Raw genomic sequence first — 21,651 nt, forward strand, 5'->3', positions numbered from 1 at the left:
TTCTTCATCCAACTTTTCATAGGATTTTCTCGTTGCTAAATTTTCGATAAGGTGTCTAACATCTTCGGGGCTCCTAGTGACAAAATTTCCTTCGCTCGCCGTGTCGAGCGTGGTTTTATAAGTCAGGTTAACACCTCCATAGAAGATGTTAAGGAATTGTGGTTCTGAATAACCATGATGGGGACATTCAAGTTCATAGCTCTTGAATCTTCCCCATGCGTTTTTAAATGATTCCCGTGGATATTGGCAGAATGTAAAGGTTTGTCTCCTTACTTCCCAATAGCGATCATCATCGAAAAATTTCTTAAGGAAGGCGTTTCTAATCTCTTCCCAACAAGTAAGGGATCCTGTTGGTAAAAAGTTTAGCCATCTGAGAGCTTCTCCTTCTAAGGAAAATGAGAATAGTTTGCAACGATTGTATTCATCTGGGATTAATTCTTCCAAACCTTCGATGTGATCTTGTGGGTGCTCAGAGAGAGATCCACGGAATGGGTTTCGACGAACCATACAGTAGTAATCTGCGTTAAACTTAGATTTATTGGTATCGTCTCCTGGTATTTTAGTAGCGGACCTATTGGAATAGGTTCTACCAGGATCTAGGTAGTCTTGCATAGGCAATCTTATCTCTTCACCTTTTATCAAGGTGGGATTTATCTTAACAGGGATTTCAGTCCCCTGTTTAGTTTGGCTAGTTTCATTGCTTAATTGACCTATTGGTTCAGTTTGGACTACTTCCTCATTATTAAGCTCGGTAAGAGAAGACTTACCTGCTTCTGGCTGGGCGGTGTCGATCGATGTCAGGAGCTCCGTGTCAGTCGATTCTTCGGTCTCCACATCGCTCGAAAACGTTACATCTTCGTCGATCGATGCTCGGCCGAGCTCTATGTTCTCCATTCTTAGTGTCTGTGTAGACAGAGAAGAAAGAAAACTCAGCAAGTTTTTCGTAACAAGTCTATACTAAATTCTAAATTAAATCTAATGGTAATAAGAAAGAGTCTCCGGCAACGGCACCAAATTTGATATCATTTAAATTACACTAAGGAGTGAATTACTCTCTCAAATAAGAGGTTCAGATGTAATACTTAGGGATCGAATCCACAAGGACTCTAGGATTACTCAATAGATCTAAGGGATTAGAAATAAAGATAGACTAAGATAGCAGTAAATGATGAGTCAAACAAGGTAATTGTTTGGCGGTTTAAGTTGAAGTTGTTCTAAGGATGTGAAAACAGCTAGACTTAGGCAAATTCTCAGGTATGAAAAGCATGCAACTTAGTTCAGATTAAAGGGTTTGACGGTTTTTGAACTCAAACAATGGTAAACTAGATAGATTTTATTTACTAGATCTCGAATCTCAACTGTCGTCTATTGATCTCGAGAAAGAGTCGATCGATGTGACTTAATGCACATCGTTCGATACACCTTTCAAACAATCGATCGACGCCACTGTCATTACGTCGATCGACGGTTCTTCTAGCAAGCTTTGCGAGGGGGTTTGAATCTGTTCTCTAACCTTCTAGACCAACTCTCGTTGTTATCTAGTCAGTTAGATCACGCTGACTATTTCAGGTATTAAAGCTAACGATTGGTTATCTTAATTAATCATAAGATCTAAAATGAGGGTGATCAATCCTAATTTTAGCATTAAGCTTAACAAACATGAAAAAACTATCAAAACACCTTTTTAACAGTCTTATTAGCAGCACATACTTTCAACTTTTATGAGAAATCTAAATCTAACAATTGGGTTTACTCAGACATATTCATGAGAGACAAAGTCATGATGGTTTGAAATAAACTCAAATGAAATATTGAACACAGAAAGTAAAAGTAATAGAAATAAAAGAGTTCAAGATCTTCTCTGTTATGCAGTCTCAGATCTATCTCTCCAATCCTAAGCTCTTCTAATGGTAACCAAAATGCTTCTTCTCCAAACTAGGTCTTTAGGCAAGTTTGCCTCTAAAACGATACAAAACCCTAGTACATATAGCCTCACAGGCGGCTAAGGGCTTAAGTTGCAATTAATAAACTTTTAGGGAATGAAATCTTCTAATTTCGTGATTAATTCTCGGGTGATCCAACATCGATCGATGGCGCTCAGCGGCTGTCGATCGATTTTAATTGGCTCTTGTCGATTGATATATTGCTTTTAAGTGTCGATCGATGCTGTACGCGTAAAAATACTCCAAAGCGTCCCAAAAGCATCATTTCCTTCTATCAAACAACTGAACCTGTAATTGCTTTGAAAATACTCTAAAACATAGTAAATAGATCCTATAACACTTATATATCATAACTAAAAGTGGGTGAAATTCATGGTATATCACACCCCCCCCCCCCCCTAAGATTTAAATTTGAGGATGAAAATTTGGGGTGGAGTTTAGGATTTTTAAAAATAAACAAATAAATACTTAAATTTAATATATATTATTTAAATAGTTTTAAATTCTAATTTTCGGATTTCAAAATAAATTTCTAAAAAAGCTTCAAAAAAAATTATAAAGAAGTTTGAATTCAAAAATATATAATTCGAAAACTACAAAAAAAATTGTTTTTAATATTTTTTATTTATTAAAATAATTAAATATATTTATATATTTATTAAATAATAAGGGTATAAAAATGTGAAATGTCTTTTGGCTCTTTAACGAAAATCTTTTGGTGAAAAAAACACATATTTTAGGATTATTTGTTAGAATTACCCAATAAAAAAAGGGCAAATCTCCAAAATAGCACATTTCTAAGTTTGTATCACAAAAATAGGACTCAAAAACTAAAATGACCAAAATAGCATTTTATCTTTTGAAAAATTTAAATTTTTTTATTTTTCAAAATTTGAAATCTTATCCCCAAAACCTCACTTCTCAACTCTAAACCCTAAAACCTAAATTCTAAACCCTAAACCCTAAATTCTAAACCCTAAACCCCACCCCTTGAGTGCTATTTTTGTGACTTTTGGCCTTGAGTGTTAGTTTGGGAACAAAAACTTGATTTAGTGCTATTTTGGTCTTTTTCTCATAAAAAAATGTAATAATAAAAAATGTCAACCATTATTTTTTTTTTTTTAAAAGAAAAAAAAATATATATATATATATATATATATGTCAACCATTCGATCATAACTAATCTACGTCTCGTCTAAGTTAATTAAAAATCTCGTGTGCTGTGTGTGGAACAACAGCAAGTAAGTACCCTTTCGCTCAAGCTTTGAGTCGTCGTCGTCTTCTTCTTCTCTTCTCCGAATACGCCGGTGCGGTAGATCGTACAAACCTAACGTAATCCATTCCTTCTCCGCTATCGTTCGACTCTGCTTCCTTCGCCCTTCTCTTCTGGGGATTATGATTTCTCTATTCGTTTTTTTTGTCCTACGATTGTTAGATCCATGGCGATTTTGATCATTCGTATCTTAGAATACTGCTGATTTTGGTTTCAGATAAGAGAGAAAATGTGGGGAATCTTGAGGCAAAGAGGCATTGATGGCGGCGGCTTGGTAAGAGGACACGATTTGAGAGTTCTCCTCAGTCTCTGGGATACAGATGGATTTCTCTTTTTTTTTTTTTTTTTTTTTTTTTTCTTTCGCAATTTCGTGATTTTTGAAAATTGATTTTGAACAGTCTCTTAGGAGGACACGATCCGCATTGGTTTCCGCAAGGAGCTACGCAGCTGGGTCAAAAGAGGTATTGTCTCTATCCAATTCAGCTGCTTAGGAAGACGATTTTGGTGCTCTTCATTTCTCCTAAACTACCTGAAGATGACCTCTATACTCTCCCCTTTAAGTGAGCAATAGTCGTTAATTAGACGAAATGAAGAGATAGATAAACATAGAACAAATTGCTAATGACTCATGTCACTGAAATTGGTGAGTTTTGAGGACTCACATAGTAACATTCCTGAGACTACAGTTTTAGTTCTTAAAGGAGCTAACTAGTAAAATGAAGCTGATCAACCTGACTTAATCTTCAGTCTTTTATTCAATATTTTCTGAAAGATGTTGTTCCTTAAATACTAAAATTAAGGTCACTTACATTTTCCGTGTGCAAATCCTTGTTTAGATGACTGTCAGAGATGCCCTAAATTCTGCAATTGATGAGGAAATGTCTGCAGATCCAAAAGTCTTTGTCATGGGTGAAGAGGTTAGTTTCTGCTGACATGATTGATATCATCTAATCCTTTATAGTCAGATATTTACATTTCGTCTTTCGTCTTCTTTTTTTTTTTTAGGTTGGACAATATCAAGGTGCCTACAAGGTTAGAAACTCAGAATTATCTGGCCTGACGGAAATTGAATTTTTTAGTTAAATTTCTCTTGTTTTATCCTTATCCGATGCTGGTTTTTTTATCATCTATCTACTCACAGATCACTAAAGGACTTTTGGAGAAATATGGTCCTGAGAGGGTTTATGATACCCCTATTACCGAGGTCTGGATTTCTTATAATCTTTTTTCTTGTGTATCCTTATGTCCATGTTTCTCTAGTTTGGGAATATTTCTGACAGTAATCTGTTAACCATGTTTTAGGCTGGATTCACTGGAATTGGAGTTGGTGCCGCCTATGCTGGCTTAAAGCCTGTTGTAGAATTTATGACGTTTAACTTTTCAATGCAGGTTAGCGTTGGTTTTCGTTCTATTTTCTAATACTACATTTTGTCATCGTTGACACTAAAGTAGACAGACAGTTTTTATCTTACTATCTCTATCCTAACATCCTTTTGGACTTGTTTCAGGCAATTGATCATATCATTAATTCTGCTGCGAAGTCAAATTACATGTCTGCTGGACAGATAAATGTACCCATCGTCTTTAGAGGACCCAATGGTGCTGCTGCTGGTGTTGGTGCTCAGCATTCTCAGGTAACCACTAACACAAATTCTGTACAACGTATCTTTTCCTTCATACCAAAAGAAAAATGAATAATCTAGGATGAAGAAACTGGCTTTGCCTCTTAACAATGAACAAATTTTCCCTTAATAAATGCATTTGATTGATTGATTAAAACAGCCTTGTGCAACTGTTCTCGTAAGCTTGGTAATGATCGCATGGAATTATGACTGTCTCAGGGAAGGGCCTAAAATGTTGTACTGTATGACTAGCTTTATCGATATGTTAAATTTAGGATTTATCTCTGTCTTTGTAGTTGTAGTATTCATTGTTTAAAAAACATGATACAAGGATCCAGGAATAATCTGTGCTTACGACTGATTTTGAACTTGTATCTGCATCTCTGGGTGTTAAACGGAGGTATTATGCTCTACGTTTTGCAGTGCTATGCAGCCTGGTACGCCTCAGTTCCTGGTTTGAAAGTTCTCGCTCCATATTCGGCTGAAGATGCTCGTGGTCTTCTTAAAGCTGCCATTAGAGACCCTGACCCTGTTGTCTTCCTTGAAAACGAGTTACTGTAAGTAGAACGCTTAATCTGAATTCTGGACATTTGACTAGAGCCTAAAGTACATATTAATTTGATTCCCGTCATGCAGATATGGTGAATCATTTCCAATTTCAGAAGAAGCACTTGATTCAAGTTTCTGTCTTCCCATAGGCAAAGCCAAGGTACTGTCGCTCATATTTGGCGTCGTTTTTGTGTTTATCTTCTATCTAGCAAGTTGGATGCTTTATTGTTGTATTGGCTATAACAGATTGAACGAGAAGGAAAGGATGTAACAATAGTAACTTTCTCGAAGATGGTCGGTTTTGCCCTCAAGGTTTGAGATTTCCTATCTTCACTTTATCACATTTCAGTATTTTGAAACTGAGAACATTTTTGCTAGTTAGTTCCCTGCCTACCATACCAGATCAGATGTTACTTTTAGATGATTTATGCCTCACATGCTTAAGTATTTTATGGTTTTTTTTCAAATTGGTGCACCTGTTTGTTCTGTCTCTGAATTACGTAATGTACATGATTCCAGGCGGCTGAGAAGCTCGCAGAAGAGGGAATAAGTGCCGAGGTATGAAGATTTTCAGTCATCTGTCTTGCAATTCTTCGTTAAAGTGATTCATAAGCTCTGAAACTTTGGTTGTTGATAAAAATGGATAGGTAATAAATCTGCGGTCAATCCGTCCGCTAGACAGAGAAACCATCAATGCTTCAGTGAGAAAAACAAGTAGATTGGTAACAGTTGAAGAAGGTTTCCCTCAGCATGGAGTCTGTGCAGAAATCTGGTTAAACTTCATTTCATCGACTCAAAAAGAACCATATATTTATTGTCATTGTCAAAACTAATGTAATCTGTTATTGGTGGAACAGTGCGTCGGTTGTGGAGGAGAGCTTTTCATACTTGGATGCACCGGTGGAGAGGATAGCAGGAGCTGATGTACCAATGCCTTATGCAGCTAACCTAGAGAGATTGGCTCTTCCTCAGGTAGAGGATATCGTTCGAGCAGCCAAGAGAGCTTGTTACAGATCCAAATGAAAAAAAAATGATCATCGTCAAGAACACATTTTTTCTTTGATGAAAGTAAAATAAGAAAAAAAAAAGAGGAGAAATTGATGTCTCTTTTGCCACAAAACCACCGTTCGTGATTTTTATTTGATCTTTTGCTATTATTATTCTTGCTAATTTTCTCTCACTGCGGTTTTCTTTTTCTCTGTCCTTTCCTTTCCGAATTGAAAATTTTAAATTTTCTGGAGTAATTGATAAAGAGTTATTTTCATCTCAGGTCAGTTTTAAGTTTCTTATTACAGTATAGGGCAGTTAGTGCTCCTAGAACAGTTTTTTACAACTATATAAGTTAACTACATTTATTCTTCTAATTAAATGGGTCCCACAGTTTTCAATTTTATTTTTCTTCTCTCTCTTTCAATTATTCACTCCAAACTCAATCAAATTTAAATAGACATATATATATTAAACTATATACAAACTGTATGACTAAAATGAATTAGAAAATATTTTAAAACTCATAAAAATAGTGAGATATCAATAATGAAAAAAAAAGCGTACAAAAAGAAAGCTTGTACTTGTGTACAACACTAGCGGATTTTGATGTTGTTTGGTAGTTGTACACACAAAAAAATTGTAAGAGTGTACACAAAAAGTTGTTAGAATATGACCAAATATATTTGAAGTTTTAAATATGATATTGTATGAAGAACTCTTGTATGAAAGCATGGTGCAATTTGGTTGAATTTAAGAGTAAAGAACATATGTAACTGTACACATGTAGTTTAAAGAACATTTGCAAATGGACACATGTTCAGTTTGAAGTTAATGTACACATGTACACTTTGAAGTTAATGTACTATTATTTCCAATATCCTCTGTCTCCACCAACCAACATTAATTGTTTCTTATAACAAAAATACTAATATATTTGAAAAAGAATCAAAAAGCATAGAAGTTGATTCTGATATGTAATAAAGTAAACTAGGCAAAATATAAGAAAATGGAGCTCCGCGGTGTAATACATTATACACATGATGATTGATAATTTGATATTATATAGTATTATATGTCAGCAAAATAAAAAACAACAAGTTGATGAACAAAACACAAAATTCAATTTAGTTTGCATTATATGAGTCCAGAAGATCCACACGACAAAAATATGAGATTGACAGCCTTGATAATATATCTATCATATCAGATTACTCAACTTACCAGCACCATCATCAACATCATCACCATTATCATTGTCATCTTCATTTTTACTGTACGTGTAACGTGTGTATGATAAAGTATAATAGCGTACTTGTGTACAATAAATATGGATGTGTACATGTGTACGGTAAATATGATAGTGTACATAGTAAAACAACCAGAATTTAATCAAGCTAACACTTATCATGAAGCTAGCATGAAAACATATGGACAGATCATGTGTACGGTAAATATGATAGTGTACACATGTACAGTTTGAATGTAATGTACACACGATTTTTTTTTCATCAATGTTGCAAAATTACGAAAATAACCCTATCTTCTTCCTTAGCCATTGTCGACCAATTTTCGCCTATCTCGCCTAATTTCCAGGATTCTTTACATTTTCAACTTGTTTTTCATGTATTTTTACCCAGATGTGATATCTTTTAATCCTAATTCATGGCTTTAATCTTGAAAGTTCAAACAAAAGTGATTTTTTTTGTTTCTGATTTGTTGAACGATTTGTTCCATAAAAAATATAGCTTGATATATCTCAAAAGATAGATTGAAAAACAAAGACACTGATTATAAAGATATTTTCTTTATAAAAGATTCAGAAAAAATAACATTCATTTTACAAAAGAAATAAGAAACTCAAGAGGAGGAAACAAAGAAGATGATACATGGGATCCACTTCTTTTGTTTGCTAGGAATAACCGTAATAAAAAGAAAATTAGATTTGAAATAGGAAAAGATTAAGAGAGAGAAGAAGTGGGACCTACTTAGTTATAGTTTATTTTGGTTTCAACTATTAAGCGTAACGAAAAAGGAAAGAAGTTAAAAGAAACTACCTTGGTAGTATAAACTGTCTCATTGTGTAATAAAAAACTTAAAACTGTCTTACAGTGTAATTGTTTCATTGATAAATTGATCGAGAAAGCTAATGATGGAGCTCACAGCACCTGTCTTTTCTTCGTGGAAATTGGAGCACAAAGGCCCCCACCAAATAGGTTCACTACTAAACCTCAGAGACTGAAACTACTATTAACTATTATGTATTGACTTATTCTTGGGTTTATAACTAATAAAATTTGTTATTTCATATTAAATATCTTTTTTAAAAAAAAATATTGTCAAATTATATTATATTTTTAAAATTAAAAAATAAAAAAAAATAAAAAATAGTAGTAATTATAAAAAAAATATTTTAACGTCATCAGCAAAATACTAAATCCTAAATCATAATCCCTAAACTCTAAATCAAAATCATTAAATACTAAAACACTCAAGGGTTTAGGATTTAGGGTTTTAGTGTTTAGTGTTTTTTATTTAGAGTTAACGATTTATTCAAGGGTTTAGGGTTTACCCAAGGATTTAGGGTTTAGGGTTTAGGATTTGAGATTTAGGGATTATAATTTAGGGTTTAGTGTTTTGCTGACGACTTAAAAAAAAAAATTAATTCTTTTTTCTGCAACTACTATTTATTTTTTTTACTTTTTTTAAAAAAACAAAATATAACTCGACAATATTTTGTTTTCTTTTTTAAAAAATATCGAATTTAAAATAATGAAATCCTATTGGTTGGTGTACGGGAGAACAAAGAAAAGACATCTTCTTTCGCCAATTTAACAACTAGACCTTGTAGAGGGTGAAACTTTTTCATCATCAAGACCCTTTTGTAACCAGTGAGGAGCATCATTGGCCACATATGACTGAGTTCTCCATTTTTGGTTAACTTTAGACAATGTGATTAGCCCTCTATTGATATTTTTATCTTCCTTACTTACTCAATACCCATCCAAGGTTCCAAGATTTCAGAAGATAGAAACTTGAAAGATGGCCATCGCTTAGGCCGAGTTATCACTCCAATTATGCACTCATCGTTCATGGCTTCTTCCATTTTATTTATCTTGGTGACTGATTATACTTCTAGCCATTCACATAAACAAATGAATTTTCACTTCATGTAAAGAGCTTAGGAATGAGAATGTACGTCTACTGTGTAGCAGTACATTCCCGAGATGGTCTCTTTATACCTAAGCAACTCATCTAACCTTAAACCTTAGTTCCCATGTTCCCATATTACACTTGAGTGAAGCAGTAAGAGGAGGTTTTATCTGTTGAGGACAATGTTTGCCCTCTGATCTCATGCGCCATAAACCAGGTCTCAGCTTCTTCCTTGATTTTTCAAACAATCTCATCAGTTTGGTATCATTTTCCTTTTAAACATATGTCATTTCTATTTTCCACAAAAACTATATAACCCTGAGAAACACTTTCATAATCTCTGCCATAATCTTTTTAATTTTAGCCATTCCACTGATATAATGATACTTCTCGCATAAAGAGACTTTGCGGCTGTTCGTTTCACCATCTGTCATCTCCATCCAGATGATCCATTTGTATGATCTATTCAGATGATCCATTCAGATTTTTGGGACTGTTTGTTTGTCCATCCAGATGGTTCATCTAGATGAATCATTTAAATGAATTTTATCTTTGTTTCTTTATTTTTATTTCCATCTAAATGAGTTTAGTAAACAAATTTCCAAAATACCCTTGTCTTGATTTAATTATATGTTAAAATTTACTACAATAATAACTTCTAATAAACAAAAAAATTGATAAACATGTATTTGAAAAAAAATAACTTTTTTTAAACTAAAAGAGTATTAATAATAAACCAACTGTAACTTCGGTTTTGGCAGAAAATGAAATTTTTCGGTTATGACGGAAAGCAAGATTTTTTTATTTTCACGGGAAAGCGAGATTTTTCGATTTTAGCAGGAAAATACAAGTTTTGGTTTTGGCAAGAAAAGGCATTTTTTGCGGTTTTGGCGGGAAAACAAGATTTTTCGGTTTGGCGAGAAAACGCGTTTTTCGGTTTTGTCGGGAAATGAGAATTTTTTGGTTTTGGCGAGAAAATACAATTTTTGGTTTTGGAAAGAAAACACGTTTTGTGGTTTTGGTGGGAAAACGCGTTTTTGCGGTTTTGACGGGAAAACAAGATTTTTCGTTTTGGCGGGGAAACACGTTTTTCGGTTTTGGCGGCAAAACAAAATTTTTTTGGCAGGAAAACGACAATTTTCGGTTTTGGCAGGAGAACGACAATTTTCGGTTTTGGCAAGAAAACACGTTTTCTGATTTTGGCGGAAAAACGAGTTTTTGCCGTGAAAAAAACATTTTTGGGGTGAAAACGCGTTTTTGTAGTTTTGGCATGAAAACGTGTTTTTCGGGTTTCGGGAAAAATACGTTTTGGCGGGAAAATATGTTTTTGCGGTTTTCGCGGGAAATGCATTTTTGGCGGAAAAATATGTTTTTGCGGTTTTCGCGGGAAAATACGTTTTGGCGGAAAACACGTTTTGCAGTTTTCACAAGAATACGCGTTTTCGTGGAAAAATGCGTTTTGGGATTTCAGCGTGAAAACGCGTTTTTGTGATTTTGGCATGAAAACATGTTTTTGCGGAAAAACACTTTTCGCAATTTTGGCAGAAAAACACGTTTTTGCAATTTTGACAGAAAAACACGTTTTTGCAATTTTGTGCGGAAATGCCTTTTAGGGTTTTATCAAAATACATTTCCATACTGCTTTGTTAACTGTTGAATCAATAGCTCTTTCCAAATTGTATACTTCTCTAAGCATACGATAGCCACGGCCCTATCTTAGCATCACAAAATCACTATTGTCAAAATATATTTTCATAAACACTTTTGAAAAGAATGAATCAGGTTGATCTACTATTCCCCACCCTAGTTTAGAAATAATTACTCGATTAAACTAATGCATATCCTTGATTGCCAATACTCTTTGTTCTTTTGCTAAACATAATTTTGTCCAGCTCAGCCAATAAGTCCCAAGGAATTTCACCAGAAATCCGCCATTGCTTTCGACAGATGCTCATACAATTTCTTTGTCTGCTTAAAACAGGGCACGTCATACACTGGCATGGATATTTCCATAGCTTTTAGAATTGTCTATTTTCCACCTTATGATAGTTTTCTCGTAAACCAGTTCGAAAGTCTGTTTCTCAATCTATCATAGATGAAGGACAACATGTTTGTCATGGATCCGCGAAAATATTTTTGCAGCCATAGATTGTTTCATGTGCCCACTTCCTTTTGAATGTCGGTGATCCTTTTGATCTTCTCTTTGATCCTATTGGACTTTTTTTGGGGCAAAATCCTATTGGACTTTAGCACCAAAAGTTACTGCTGATTTCTCCAGATTTAGTTTTTGGTCAGTCACTAGACAATAGCTATCAAGAATCTTCATTAAGATAAGAGCTTGATCTTCAGCTACTCTATAGATGAACAAGCTACTGTCAGCAAATAATAAGTGATTAACCATTGGACATGTGTTTGAGAATTGAATGCCTTGCAGCTTCCTCACTTTTATCCTTTAGCTAACATATTAATGTGCTCTTCATTGCATAAAACAAACAAAAAAGGAAACAAAGGATCTCCCTGCCTTAAACCTTCTTTCGGGAGGATTCTTTCATAAGGTTTATTATTATTCAAGGCTAAAAAAATAATAGACGATACACACATTATTACTCTAGCTTTCAGTCTGGATGAAACCCCATACATTTCATCAATGCTTTTGCATAACCTAACTCTATTATGCCATAAGATTTGGGCATATGTATTTGTTGACATAAAGTCACCATAGAGCTTGACATTGGTTCTTAAGTTGTGGATGATCTCACGAGCAATTACGAATTGTTTGTTATTAGCCCTTCTTCAACAAAGGCAGATTGTGATTCTGATATAGTGTCAAGAAGAAATGGCTTGAGTCTCCATATCAGAATCTTTGAAATGGTCTTCTAGAGCACCAAACATATGCTGATGGGGCATAAATTGGGCATCCTCATTATGTATTAACTTTTAGAAGGAGACATAGAAAATGTACCAGAAATGAAAAAAAAAACATGTTATTTCATCAGCTCTAGAAGCACTGAAAGCTTTCACCGCAAAACATATTCCTTTTACTAATTTCAATACTTTCCTCACCAATGATCATTAGCATGAGCCTTTAGGAAGTAAACCTTGGAAGAACTGATCAAAGTTACCAACATTCGCTGACTTGAAAGATTTATATAAGTACTTGAAAGCCTCTTCAACCTTGGCTTCTTTTGAATACTGAAGTTGCACATTTTCATACAAAAGATTTGAGATGCGATTTTTAACTTTGTTTCCTTCATATAAACGTGAAAAAAAATTGGTATTTATGTCCTCATTACAAGTCAAAATTTTACTTGATTTTCTGACTCCAATACTTTTCCTCTTCTTTGTACTCTTTGACCAATGATTTCTTTAGATACTCCACTCTTATACCTGACAGAAAGAAGGTGGACTGCTCTTTTTCAAGAGTTTTTTCAATCTGGTAAATCTTATCCCTTGCATTCAAGTTCTGGTCCTTTCATTTTCTGAGAGATTTCTTACATCTTTTTAATTTCTCAGCAACAGATTCCCCAAGGAGAGGATGGTTAGTTAACGCTTTCTTGTGCTCTCCTTCACCAAGGGTTTATTAAGAAATCTACTACCAGACCTGAAACTGCCCTGGTATGAATCAAAATAGGCAATCAGCTTAACCAATACAAGTGTGTGGTCATAGCCTCTCTTCTCCAAAATGTTTGGTTAGATGTCGGAAATAAGTGAAGCCAAGTTTTGTTCCCCAAGCATCTATCCAGCTTGCTTTGAATCCATAATGTCCTTCTCATTCCATCCCAAGTGAATCTATTACCATACAATTGGAGCTCTTGAAGATAAGCCAAGTCAATCATACTATTGAAGGGTTGGAAAGATGCTTCACTTCTCCTTGGCCCTCCCAATCAGAGTTAGCCCTCATTGAGAGCAAATGAAACATTCGATTAAAACAGCAGATTTTTACAAAAAAAATTAATGGCATCATCTAAGACTAATCTTAGGTATATACCAAAGGTATAAAATTATTTAAAAACATTAGTTTGTGCGATGAAACAACTGTGGTACTTATAATAAAAAAAAATTGAAGTATAATAAAACCTTGAGTTTCTTAAAGAGCAAAATGAAAACAATTGCTAATTATTACAAAATAGAATAGTTAGAGCAGTTTTTGAAATGTTTTTAATGTAAAAACAGATAAAATTGTACTGTTTGTTTGAGTATTGCATAAGAAATATTGATTAAGATAAAAAAAAAATTTGTCAGCAGTATAAACAGAATCATCTTAACTCTGCAAACCAAACTGGTAGCTCCGATTGATTACGTTAGTTATTTTATCTGTAAATCCAATTAAAAATTTATGATTTGTAAACATAAAATAATATTTTTTGTAATTAATATTTTGTTTCTTAGTTTAATTTAATAGGTGTTGTTATTTTTAATACAGAAGTTTTTATGAATTTTTTTAATTTCTTATGGCAGCTATAAAGGTTCGCACGGCTCTGCTCCCAGTTTTCTCCATTATGTATTTTCTTTCTTTAAGATCATGGCTGATGTCTCTGAATGCTGTTTTTGGTGAGTCTTCCGCATATTTGGATTTGTCTTTTCTTAGTGGTTCACCGTATACACTAGAAAAAAATAAATGGTTATTATCCGCTGTACACCAAAGTCGATGAAATTCTTATCCACATATTTATATCTACATCAAGAGAATTCTTCCAAAATACTGCCAAATCGTTACTCAAATCAACAGGGGCTACTGTCATAACTCTATAATATCCCAACAAAAACGTCACGATATTGTTTTGTTTCCAACAAGAACATAATATCAAGGAAGATTTATTTCTCATCTCTCTGAGTCTTGGAATCACCAAGTCTTGTGCCCGGCCTAAATCTTGACAATTCAACTGAGCATTGTCATCTAAAGTTTGAACGGTCCCTCACTTTGGAATACCAATGGTTTCTTACATCTTGAAGAGTTTCAGGATGTCTCCATATCTTCAAACGCCTATCTTTTTCTTCACCAGACTCTTCTTGTTCCAGATTTTTTTTCTCTGTCTTTTGTTAGTCTTCCTCCATGATGACGTTCTTTATATTTCTTTTGTATGTACTAAGACGTTTATTTGGCTTTAATATACTAAATTTTGTCTGGAACACACTTGTGTCATCAACACCAATGCAGAAACCCGTTGGGAACAAAAACCACTAAAACATTATTCGAATACACTTCTGTCTCAGTCTATAAACATCCAATAATTGGGTTAATGGTCAGAGTCATTCCTGCTTTTGTCACTTCTCCCATTAACTAGTTTCTGACCATACTCTCATCCTTCTTACAGAATATGTTTATGTTGAAATTCAAAGATCACTCCCTTACCCTTATCCAGCATTGGAGTACTTAATGGAAAAGGTTTAAGCCATAACATCGTTTTCTGCCCGATGGAATCATTTTCCAGTTCCAATATGAATTGTTTTATCCTTTCTTGTCTAGCTATCTTTCAGCTCTATCAGAAACCATCAGGTAATCTTTCATTCCTTGAAGCATATATGTTGTCATTTCCGGTATGCATGTTATTTGATTGATCCCACCTGAAACACTTTCACTACTCCAAACTGAGGATTTTTTTCTTTGATGATGCATTCTGCTGTTATTTTATGTTTTGAAGGTTTAGAGCTTGCACTACCATCATGAAGCTTCTTCCTTAACTTCATAAGAGGGAACATATTCTGCTAGCGTGTTAACCGTTGGAATGAGTAACATCTCTTCTGAATCATTTTGTAGTCACAAAGGATTATGAACACTTGGTAGGTTGACATTCTCAGATCTCCTCAACAGTTTAGAAATGTCAAACATGACTTTTAATTACCCTAACATAGTCATTTAGTTTGCGTCTTTTCTGGGCCAAAGCAACAACAATAACTTGAAAAGCAAACTCCACCAAAGAAGTGATAGATTATTGGATGTAATGGTTCAAAGGAATGTTCCACATTTGAATCTAAATCTCCAAAAATGGCAAATAATCCATCAGTTTTTTTTCGACCCATCTTTCCATTGCATGCGACAACATATTGAAGGTGCTAACACCTACTCAGAATATCCTCCAAATCGTTTTCCACCAAAGTCTTCTCCAACAAAGATGATATTTTCCAGTTAAACACTCTAGTAATCACCTTTTCTATGACTAGTGATCAAGAGAATAAGAAGATAAGATGGAGAGTAATAGTAAACACGAACAAACCCTAGAAATTAGGTGAGATTTGCTTTGCAAAGAGTTTAAAACGTGTTAAATGGGATAGCTAAGTTGAAATATCAATGTTTTTAAATGCACCTAAACTCGGCGAGATCGATCTTTTCGAAACTTCCTGTCCAGAAAAACTAGCGATTGATGAGTATCATACTATAAGTCAGATATGATAAAGGTGTAATTCTTTACATGATACAAAACCTCATAGATAACCAAAACATTGTCGACTGCTATAAGTGTTGAACGCTAACAAAGAAATGGGGGCAACGTCTACTAAGTAACATACTAGGATTAAGGTATAATGGTTCATCAATTCAGTGCCCTCTAACGCAGATGATACCGCTAACAAATCAATTATTGGATATCGCTATTTAATAATATTTGTTAAGTAACATATTAGTTCATGTAAATGTTGGATATAACAAAACATGATTGTATGTATAACAAAATTCAGCCCTAACCAAGTATTGTATTTCACCCAACAAACTTAAAGCCAAAAATGAGATTGGTGTAATTCTTTACAATATACAGAGTCTTGTAGATAACCAAAACAATTTTGGTTAGTATAATGTTTAACGCTAACAAATGAATCATCGGACATCGGATGTTTTAATAAAGCATCAGCTAAAAACAACATTACAAATACTTGTAACATTAACTAATTATTACCCACTAACAAATATATTAATATTGATAGATAAATTACTCCACATCAATAATTTAGTAAGTAAAATTAATACACATAAATTTAATATAAAATAAAAAGTTAATTATGACATTTGTTAAAGATAATATAACATAACTATTTTTTTTTTTTTGACATCAAAAGGTCATTCTATTACTCAAACTTGAGGTGGTCTGGGTAACCAGACCGGGATATAACAACCAATAAAAAATAACTCCCTATGGAAGGATCTAGCAGTCTTAGCTAAAAAATCTGAAGTCTGATTGCGCGCTCGTGGAACATAAATGATGTTGAATTCCGGGAAACAAATCTGAAGCGTCTCAATCCTCTCCAACTCCGTCGCAAAGCGTGGCCAGGCTTGAGGATCCTTTATCATGGCAATCAGTTCCTTGCAATCTGTTCCAAAGTTCTGGCATGTCGAATGTTGAAGCATGTTCTCCATTGCCCACCGCAGTGCTTCTATTTCTGAATGCAAAGCTGATTCCCGTCGAATGAAGTTCCTTGTCCCCATAAGTTGAGTGGTCCCACCACTATCAATAATCTCATCCACATCCACTAAAATGAGCCGAAGCTGTCCAAGATCCATCTTGTTCGCCTCAAACCATGATAACATAACTATTTATATTACCAATTACATATACATGTACACATATTATATTAAGTAATTTTATATATGTGGATGAAAATGTCCTACGAGCAGTTCAACGGTTAACAAAAAGGTTATGAAATCCAGAGGAAAATCTTCTTACAATTTTCTAGGTGTAATTTTCTGAAACTTAGTAAAGTATAATTAGTGTTAGAGACTAGTTATAAAATTTGATTTAATATTAAATAGTAGATTATTTTAATAAAATGAGATTTGGCCTATAATCTAGTCATAGCAAAAGGTTTAGAGGTTTAATACTATAGCAAAATACTTTAAGCTACGATCTTTTCACCAATCAGGTTCTTTGTTGTCACAGCAAATGACAAATTCGATCAAAAATAGGTGGAATAAACCCAAAAGCAGAAGTCAAACATTTTGAACATCTTAATGCCTGAAACCACAAAACCCATTTCAACAATCTGTACATTCTAAAAAAGTACCTGAACTGTGTTTTTACATGAGAGTCAAACCACATTTCCATTTGTGCAATATCTCGCTCATACTATTCTGCTACAAAGAATATGATTTTCTTCAACTAATCTCTCTCCTTTGAATTGAAATGGAAACAACCTCTTATTCTTGATGCACTAATGTAACTTTCAACTTGTTTCCCGTTTACCTATCCTATCTCCGGTTCCCAAAAACTTCTGATCTGCTTCTGAAAAGTAAGTCCATAGATAGCCCCAGCGCTGGAGGAGGTTTAAGCCCCCATATGTTCTTTCTAGAAGAAGACCCCCGAGTTCCTTCTTTGTTTGAAACCTTTCTCATTGACGTCCCTTCCCCAGCCTTCAGTGATCTCGATGACCCGAAAGAAGCCTCAGGCTTTGCACCAAATACAGAGCTTTTCGTTGACTGATGATCTTCCACTGGGTGCCCAACAGCACCGTCCTGGTGAGGAGGCGGGAACTTCTCGCTCTTGCTCTTTCCATGTGTTTGTGGTACCACTCTGCACCTCTGCAAGACGCATTAGGGAAGTGTCAGATGCACATTTTTAACTACTCGCTCCTGCTCTTTCTATGTGTTTGTGCATGAGTAAGAATGAGATTAAAAGGGGATTTTCTTTCTCACATCTAAGTTTGCTTGAATCTCGGCATTAGCTTCTGGAGCTGGAATGGCTCTCCCAGTTCGATCACCACGATACCTTATTCTTCTTGCTCCTTCAACACCCCTAGCTTTTCCAGCAAGACCCTTTTGCCTAGACAAACAAATGCAGCCACCAGACAAGACAAATTACAAATCAATCTAATCAATAGCAAGTGCAACCAGAAAACGCACAGAAGAAGTAAAAATTAAGTACCTTCTTGCCTCTTCGTCCCTTAGCTTTATATTCAGCTCTTTGGAAGGTGGATATTTTGGTAGACTTGATGGATCACACGCTAAAGGTTCACTCGTAAAGAACTGCACACACAAACCAGAAGTGTTTTTTTCATCTAATCACGAACTTACCATATACAATCAAACAACAGAAAGATTTGGAGAGGAAGGATGACTCACTTCACTACTCAAGGCCGAGGTAGAAGTTCCTCGATCACCAGGATCTATGGCAAGAAGTGTCTCGACTAGATGCACAGTGGATGGATCGAAGCCGTTGAATGCTTCAGCCACACAACGTTTGTATGGATGTTGGGGCTTAAAAAGGGTTGCGTTTGCCAATTTGTACTTCTTCCAGTACAATTCTGAAGGGGAGCCACATAATTTAAATATCTTATGAAGTTGTTCCACCTACAAAAAGAACAAATTAGCAGTTTTAAACAACAGTCTCATTAAAATTTTGGGTGTATATGCATTTAATATGGTCCCATGATCATGCAAGTTGGTTTCCAAAAATAAGTCAACGAAGCAATAACTTCTCTCTGTAATGCAACTAAGATAAAGAGGCCCTACACATCTGTATATGATAAAGATAGACGATGATTTTGTTTTACCTCTGTTCTTCCTGGCATAACGGGCTTGCCTGCAAGTAACTCTGCCATGATACAACCGGCACTCCAAAGATCAACGCCAGTTCCATAGTTGGTAGCCCCAAGAAGAAGCTCGGGAGGGCGGTACCAGAGCGTGACAACACGACTAGTCATCGTTTGCTTTTGCTTTGGATCGAAAAACGTAGCCAAACCGAAATCAGCAATCTTCAGTATTCCATCGTTATCTATCAGCAAATTAGAACCTTTGATATCCCGATGTAACACTCCTCGGCTATGGCAATGCTCTAGCCCCGATAGTAGCTGCTTCATAAAACATTTCACCTGAAGAAAACAAACAAATTGTACTTGAGATTATGTAAAGATTATAAAAATCAATGAATGACAATTCATAAAAAAAAACATTAAAGTCACTTATATAATGACAACACACAAACCTGAGAAAGATCAAACTTGACACGTTGAGCTGCAGCGAGGCCAGTGAGATCATGCTCCATATACTCAAAAACAAGGTAGAGACTACACGAAACCCTCGAAGCAACTAACCCTTCAAGCTTTATGACATTAGGATGATTCAGCCGTCGCAGCACAAGAATCTCTCTAGCCATGAACTTAACACTCTCTGCTTCCAAATTATCAAATCTAACTTTCTTCAAAGCTACAATTTTTCCAGTCAATAGATCCTTAGCCTTATACACATTGCTGTAAGTTCCTTGCCCAATCTAAATAATTACAACATTCATTACATCAAAAAGTATAATTAATTAATCGAAAAAAGTAATTAACTTTCTAATTATATCACTTTTATGCTATTAGTGTTTTGATTATTATACTTACCTTCTCGAGCTTCTCGTATGTGGTGGCTCGCCGTGGAGTCAAGTCTTTGATCGACTCGCCGCAAGCAGCAATCAGCCAAGGTGGCCATCCTTCCGGCGCACGGAGACTCATCCCCAACGGGCGGCGAGAAGAGCCGGCGGAGAAGTCACCGGTGTGCCACGTTCTCGCCGTTTGAATCTGAGTCGAACCTAAATCCTTCTTGCTCTCTCCGGTTTCGATGACCTCCGGTACAGATACGGCGGTGGAGGAGGAAGAAGGCAAATGATTCGGCTTGGTTTCACGGCGGAGGTTTCCCGGAGGAGCTTCATCGGGATTATGCTTTCCTCCAGCGGACTTCTTGCAGAAAACGCAGCCCATTGTTTTGAATCGGCGAAAGCTCTTTTCTTTAGTTTATCATATCTCCGCCGTGAACGGCAAACCGCTAAACTGATGTTTCAGCTTTAATGTGTGCTGTTTTTGTTTGTCTCACTTGGAAATATACATTACACCGTGGGAATAGGATTTTGTCAAAACGACAGAGTTTTGAATCAGTGGAGTCTTTTGCACGTAGGAGAGTGAAGACGGGGTGGTTTTCCGTTAATAGTTAACGGTGGTTTCACATGGAAGATCTTTTTAGAGTTTTACTTTGAGATTTGTCTCTCTATGAGGAAGGCTATTAAAGCTGGAAAAGAAGTCTTTCTCATTGGCAAAAAAGAATTGAAGCCCAAAAGTTATTCTACTTTTTCGTTCAAACAGATTGGACTTTATGTTCCCTTCTTTAACTTAAATTTAATTTTTATTTTATTATGAATGTTACTCAAGCCGTTTGTCAACTACCAAAATAATTTGAAAACCAGTACTGTGTACAACAGAATTTTTAAGAATATCAACATTGGTTTTCAGCATTTATCACATTATTAAATTGTGTAAAGATAATACAAATACTTTATTAGCAATTTCAATTAAATAGTGTAAAATACTTTATTTTCCTATAAACTAATCATCGTGTTCTAATTATTCATACATAATTTGTTAATTGATATCATATACTATATGATTTAAATATTTAAATTTATTGTATCATCTTAAAACAACTAAACTAAAACTATTGTGTCACTGCCTAAACAGAATACCTAAACTCCATAAAAATAGGGCTAAATTAACAAACAAAAAAAAATCTTAATTAGATGGATGGATCTTAATTAAAGTTTTTAGAATTTTTAGTGTGATTTTTTTTATGACACATCTATTGAAATTCTATAATTAATTTAGAGATTGTTTACCTCCACAATTATTTCAGTGTAGGTCGATTTCTAATCAAAATCATATAGCATATCAAATAGTTTTGAATTTAGTTAATTTTTTTCAGTTTATTAATTTAATGATAAATAAAACTCTACAGCCTTTCCTTAATGATTTTTTCCAACGAATTTTGCCAAATTTGTTCAGTTTCAAAATGGCACAGAATTCCTTTTTAACACAACTTCTACTAAAAAGGAAAAAAAAAACCTAAAAAGAAAAGATATCTGGCAAAAACTCTACTACTAAAACAAAACATTCCAATTTAAATATGTAGTTGATTTCATCTCACCTCAGTTAACTTTTTGTTGCGAAAATCTCATTTCAGTTTAAAAAAATTACATATTTCTTATATCATATAGAAACATACGAAAATTAGAAAAACTACAAAAATATCCCGCTAAATCTGTACCATAAAATGAGAAAAAAATTAAATTGAATATATTTCTCATATGAGTTTAGGCAGAGCAGAGGAACATCAAATTTAAAATATTTAGAAGTTGATTGTTTACAAATTTTGAAGTAGTTTTGGTTTTTT

General features: G+C 34.6%; 2 protein-coding genes across 2 annotated transcripts; one reads left to right on the plus strand and one right to left on the minus strand.

Moving 5' to 3' along the window:
- Positions 1–3,120: 3,120 nt before the first annotated feature.
- On the plus strand, positions 3,121–6,567 carry LOC106346079 (pyruvate dehydrogenase E1 component subunit beta-1, mitochondrial-like). The gene is made up of 14 exons (XM_048742080.1): positions 3,121–3,275; positions 3,434–3,490; positions 3,615–3,677; positions 4,053–4,133; positions 4,222–4,248; positions 4,358–4,420; positions 4,519–4,605; positions 4,725–4,850; positions 5,262–5,395; positions 5,475–5,547; positions 5,634–5,699; positions 5,907–5,945; positions 6,035–6,159; positions 6,245–6,567. The coding sequence occupies exons 2-14, from the start codon at positions 3,446–3,448 to the stop codon at positions 6,408–6,410; spliced, it is 1,095 nt and encodes a 364-aa protein (XP_048598037.1). The 5' UTR covers positions 3,121–3,275; positions 3,434–3,445; the 3' UTR covers positions 6,411–6,567.
- Positions 6,568–17,467: 10,900 nt separating this feature from the next.
- Positions 17,468–20,491, minus strand: LOC106346078 (probable serine/threonine-protein kinase At1g54610). The gene is made up of 7 exons (XM_013785320.3): positions 19,836–20,491; positions 19,436–19,720; positions 19,005–19,322; positions 18,574–18,801; positions 18,377–18,477; positions 18,148–18,274; positions 17,468–18,033 (listed from the first exon to the last, which is right to left on the minus strand). Exons 1-7 carry the CDS (start codon positions 20,190–20,192, stop codon positions 17,704–17,706), a joined length of 1,746 nt encoding a protein of 581 aa, XP_013640774.2. The 5' UTR covers positions 20,193–20,491; the 3' UTR covers positions 17,468–17,703.
- Positions 20,492–21,651: the final 1,160 nt, after the last annotated feature.

This window comes from Brassica napus, chromosome A10, assembly GCF_020379485.1.
Source record: "Brassica napus cultivar Da-Ae chromosome A10, Da-Ae, whole genome shotgun sequence".
In the NCBI taxonomy this organism is placed as follows: domain Eukaryota; kingdom Viridiplantae; phylum Streptophyta; class Magnoliopsida; order Brassicales; family Brassicaceae; genus Brassica; species Brassica napus.

What these genes read in the sequence shown, in the direction of transcription:
- LOC106346078 (XM_013785320.3), bottom strand. Translation starts at nt 20,192, where the DNA reads ATGGGCTGCGTTTTCTGCAAGAAGTCCGCTGGAGGAAAGCATAATCCC. An exon ending in AGGGACGAAGAGGCAAGAAG is followed by an intron (nt 18,275 to 18,376) that starts GTACTTAATTTT and finishes TTGTTTGTCTAG; the next exon opens with GCAAAAGGGTCTTGCTGGAA. An exon ending in AGATTCAAGCAAACTTAGAT is followed by an intron (nt 18,034 to 18,147) that starts GTGAGAAAGAAA and finishes TGCGTCTTGCAG; the next exon opens with AGGTGCAGAGTGGTACCACA.
- LOC106346079 (XM_048742080.1), top strand. Translation starts at nt 3,446, where the DNA reads ATGTGGGGAATCTTGAGGCAAAGAGGCATTGATGGCGGCGGCTTG. An exon ending in ACGCAGCTGGGTCAAAAGAG is followed by an intron (nt 3,678 to 4,052) that starts GTATTGTCTCTA and finishes ATCCTTGTTTAG; the next exon opens with ATGACTGTCAGAGATGCCCT. An exon ending in TTCCCATAGGCAAAGCCAAG is followed by an intron (nt 5,548 to 5,633) that starts GTACTGTCGCTC and finishes TGGCTATAACAG; the next exon opens with ATTGAACGAGAAGGAAAGGA.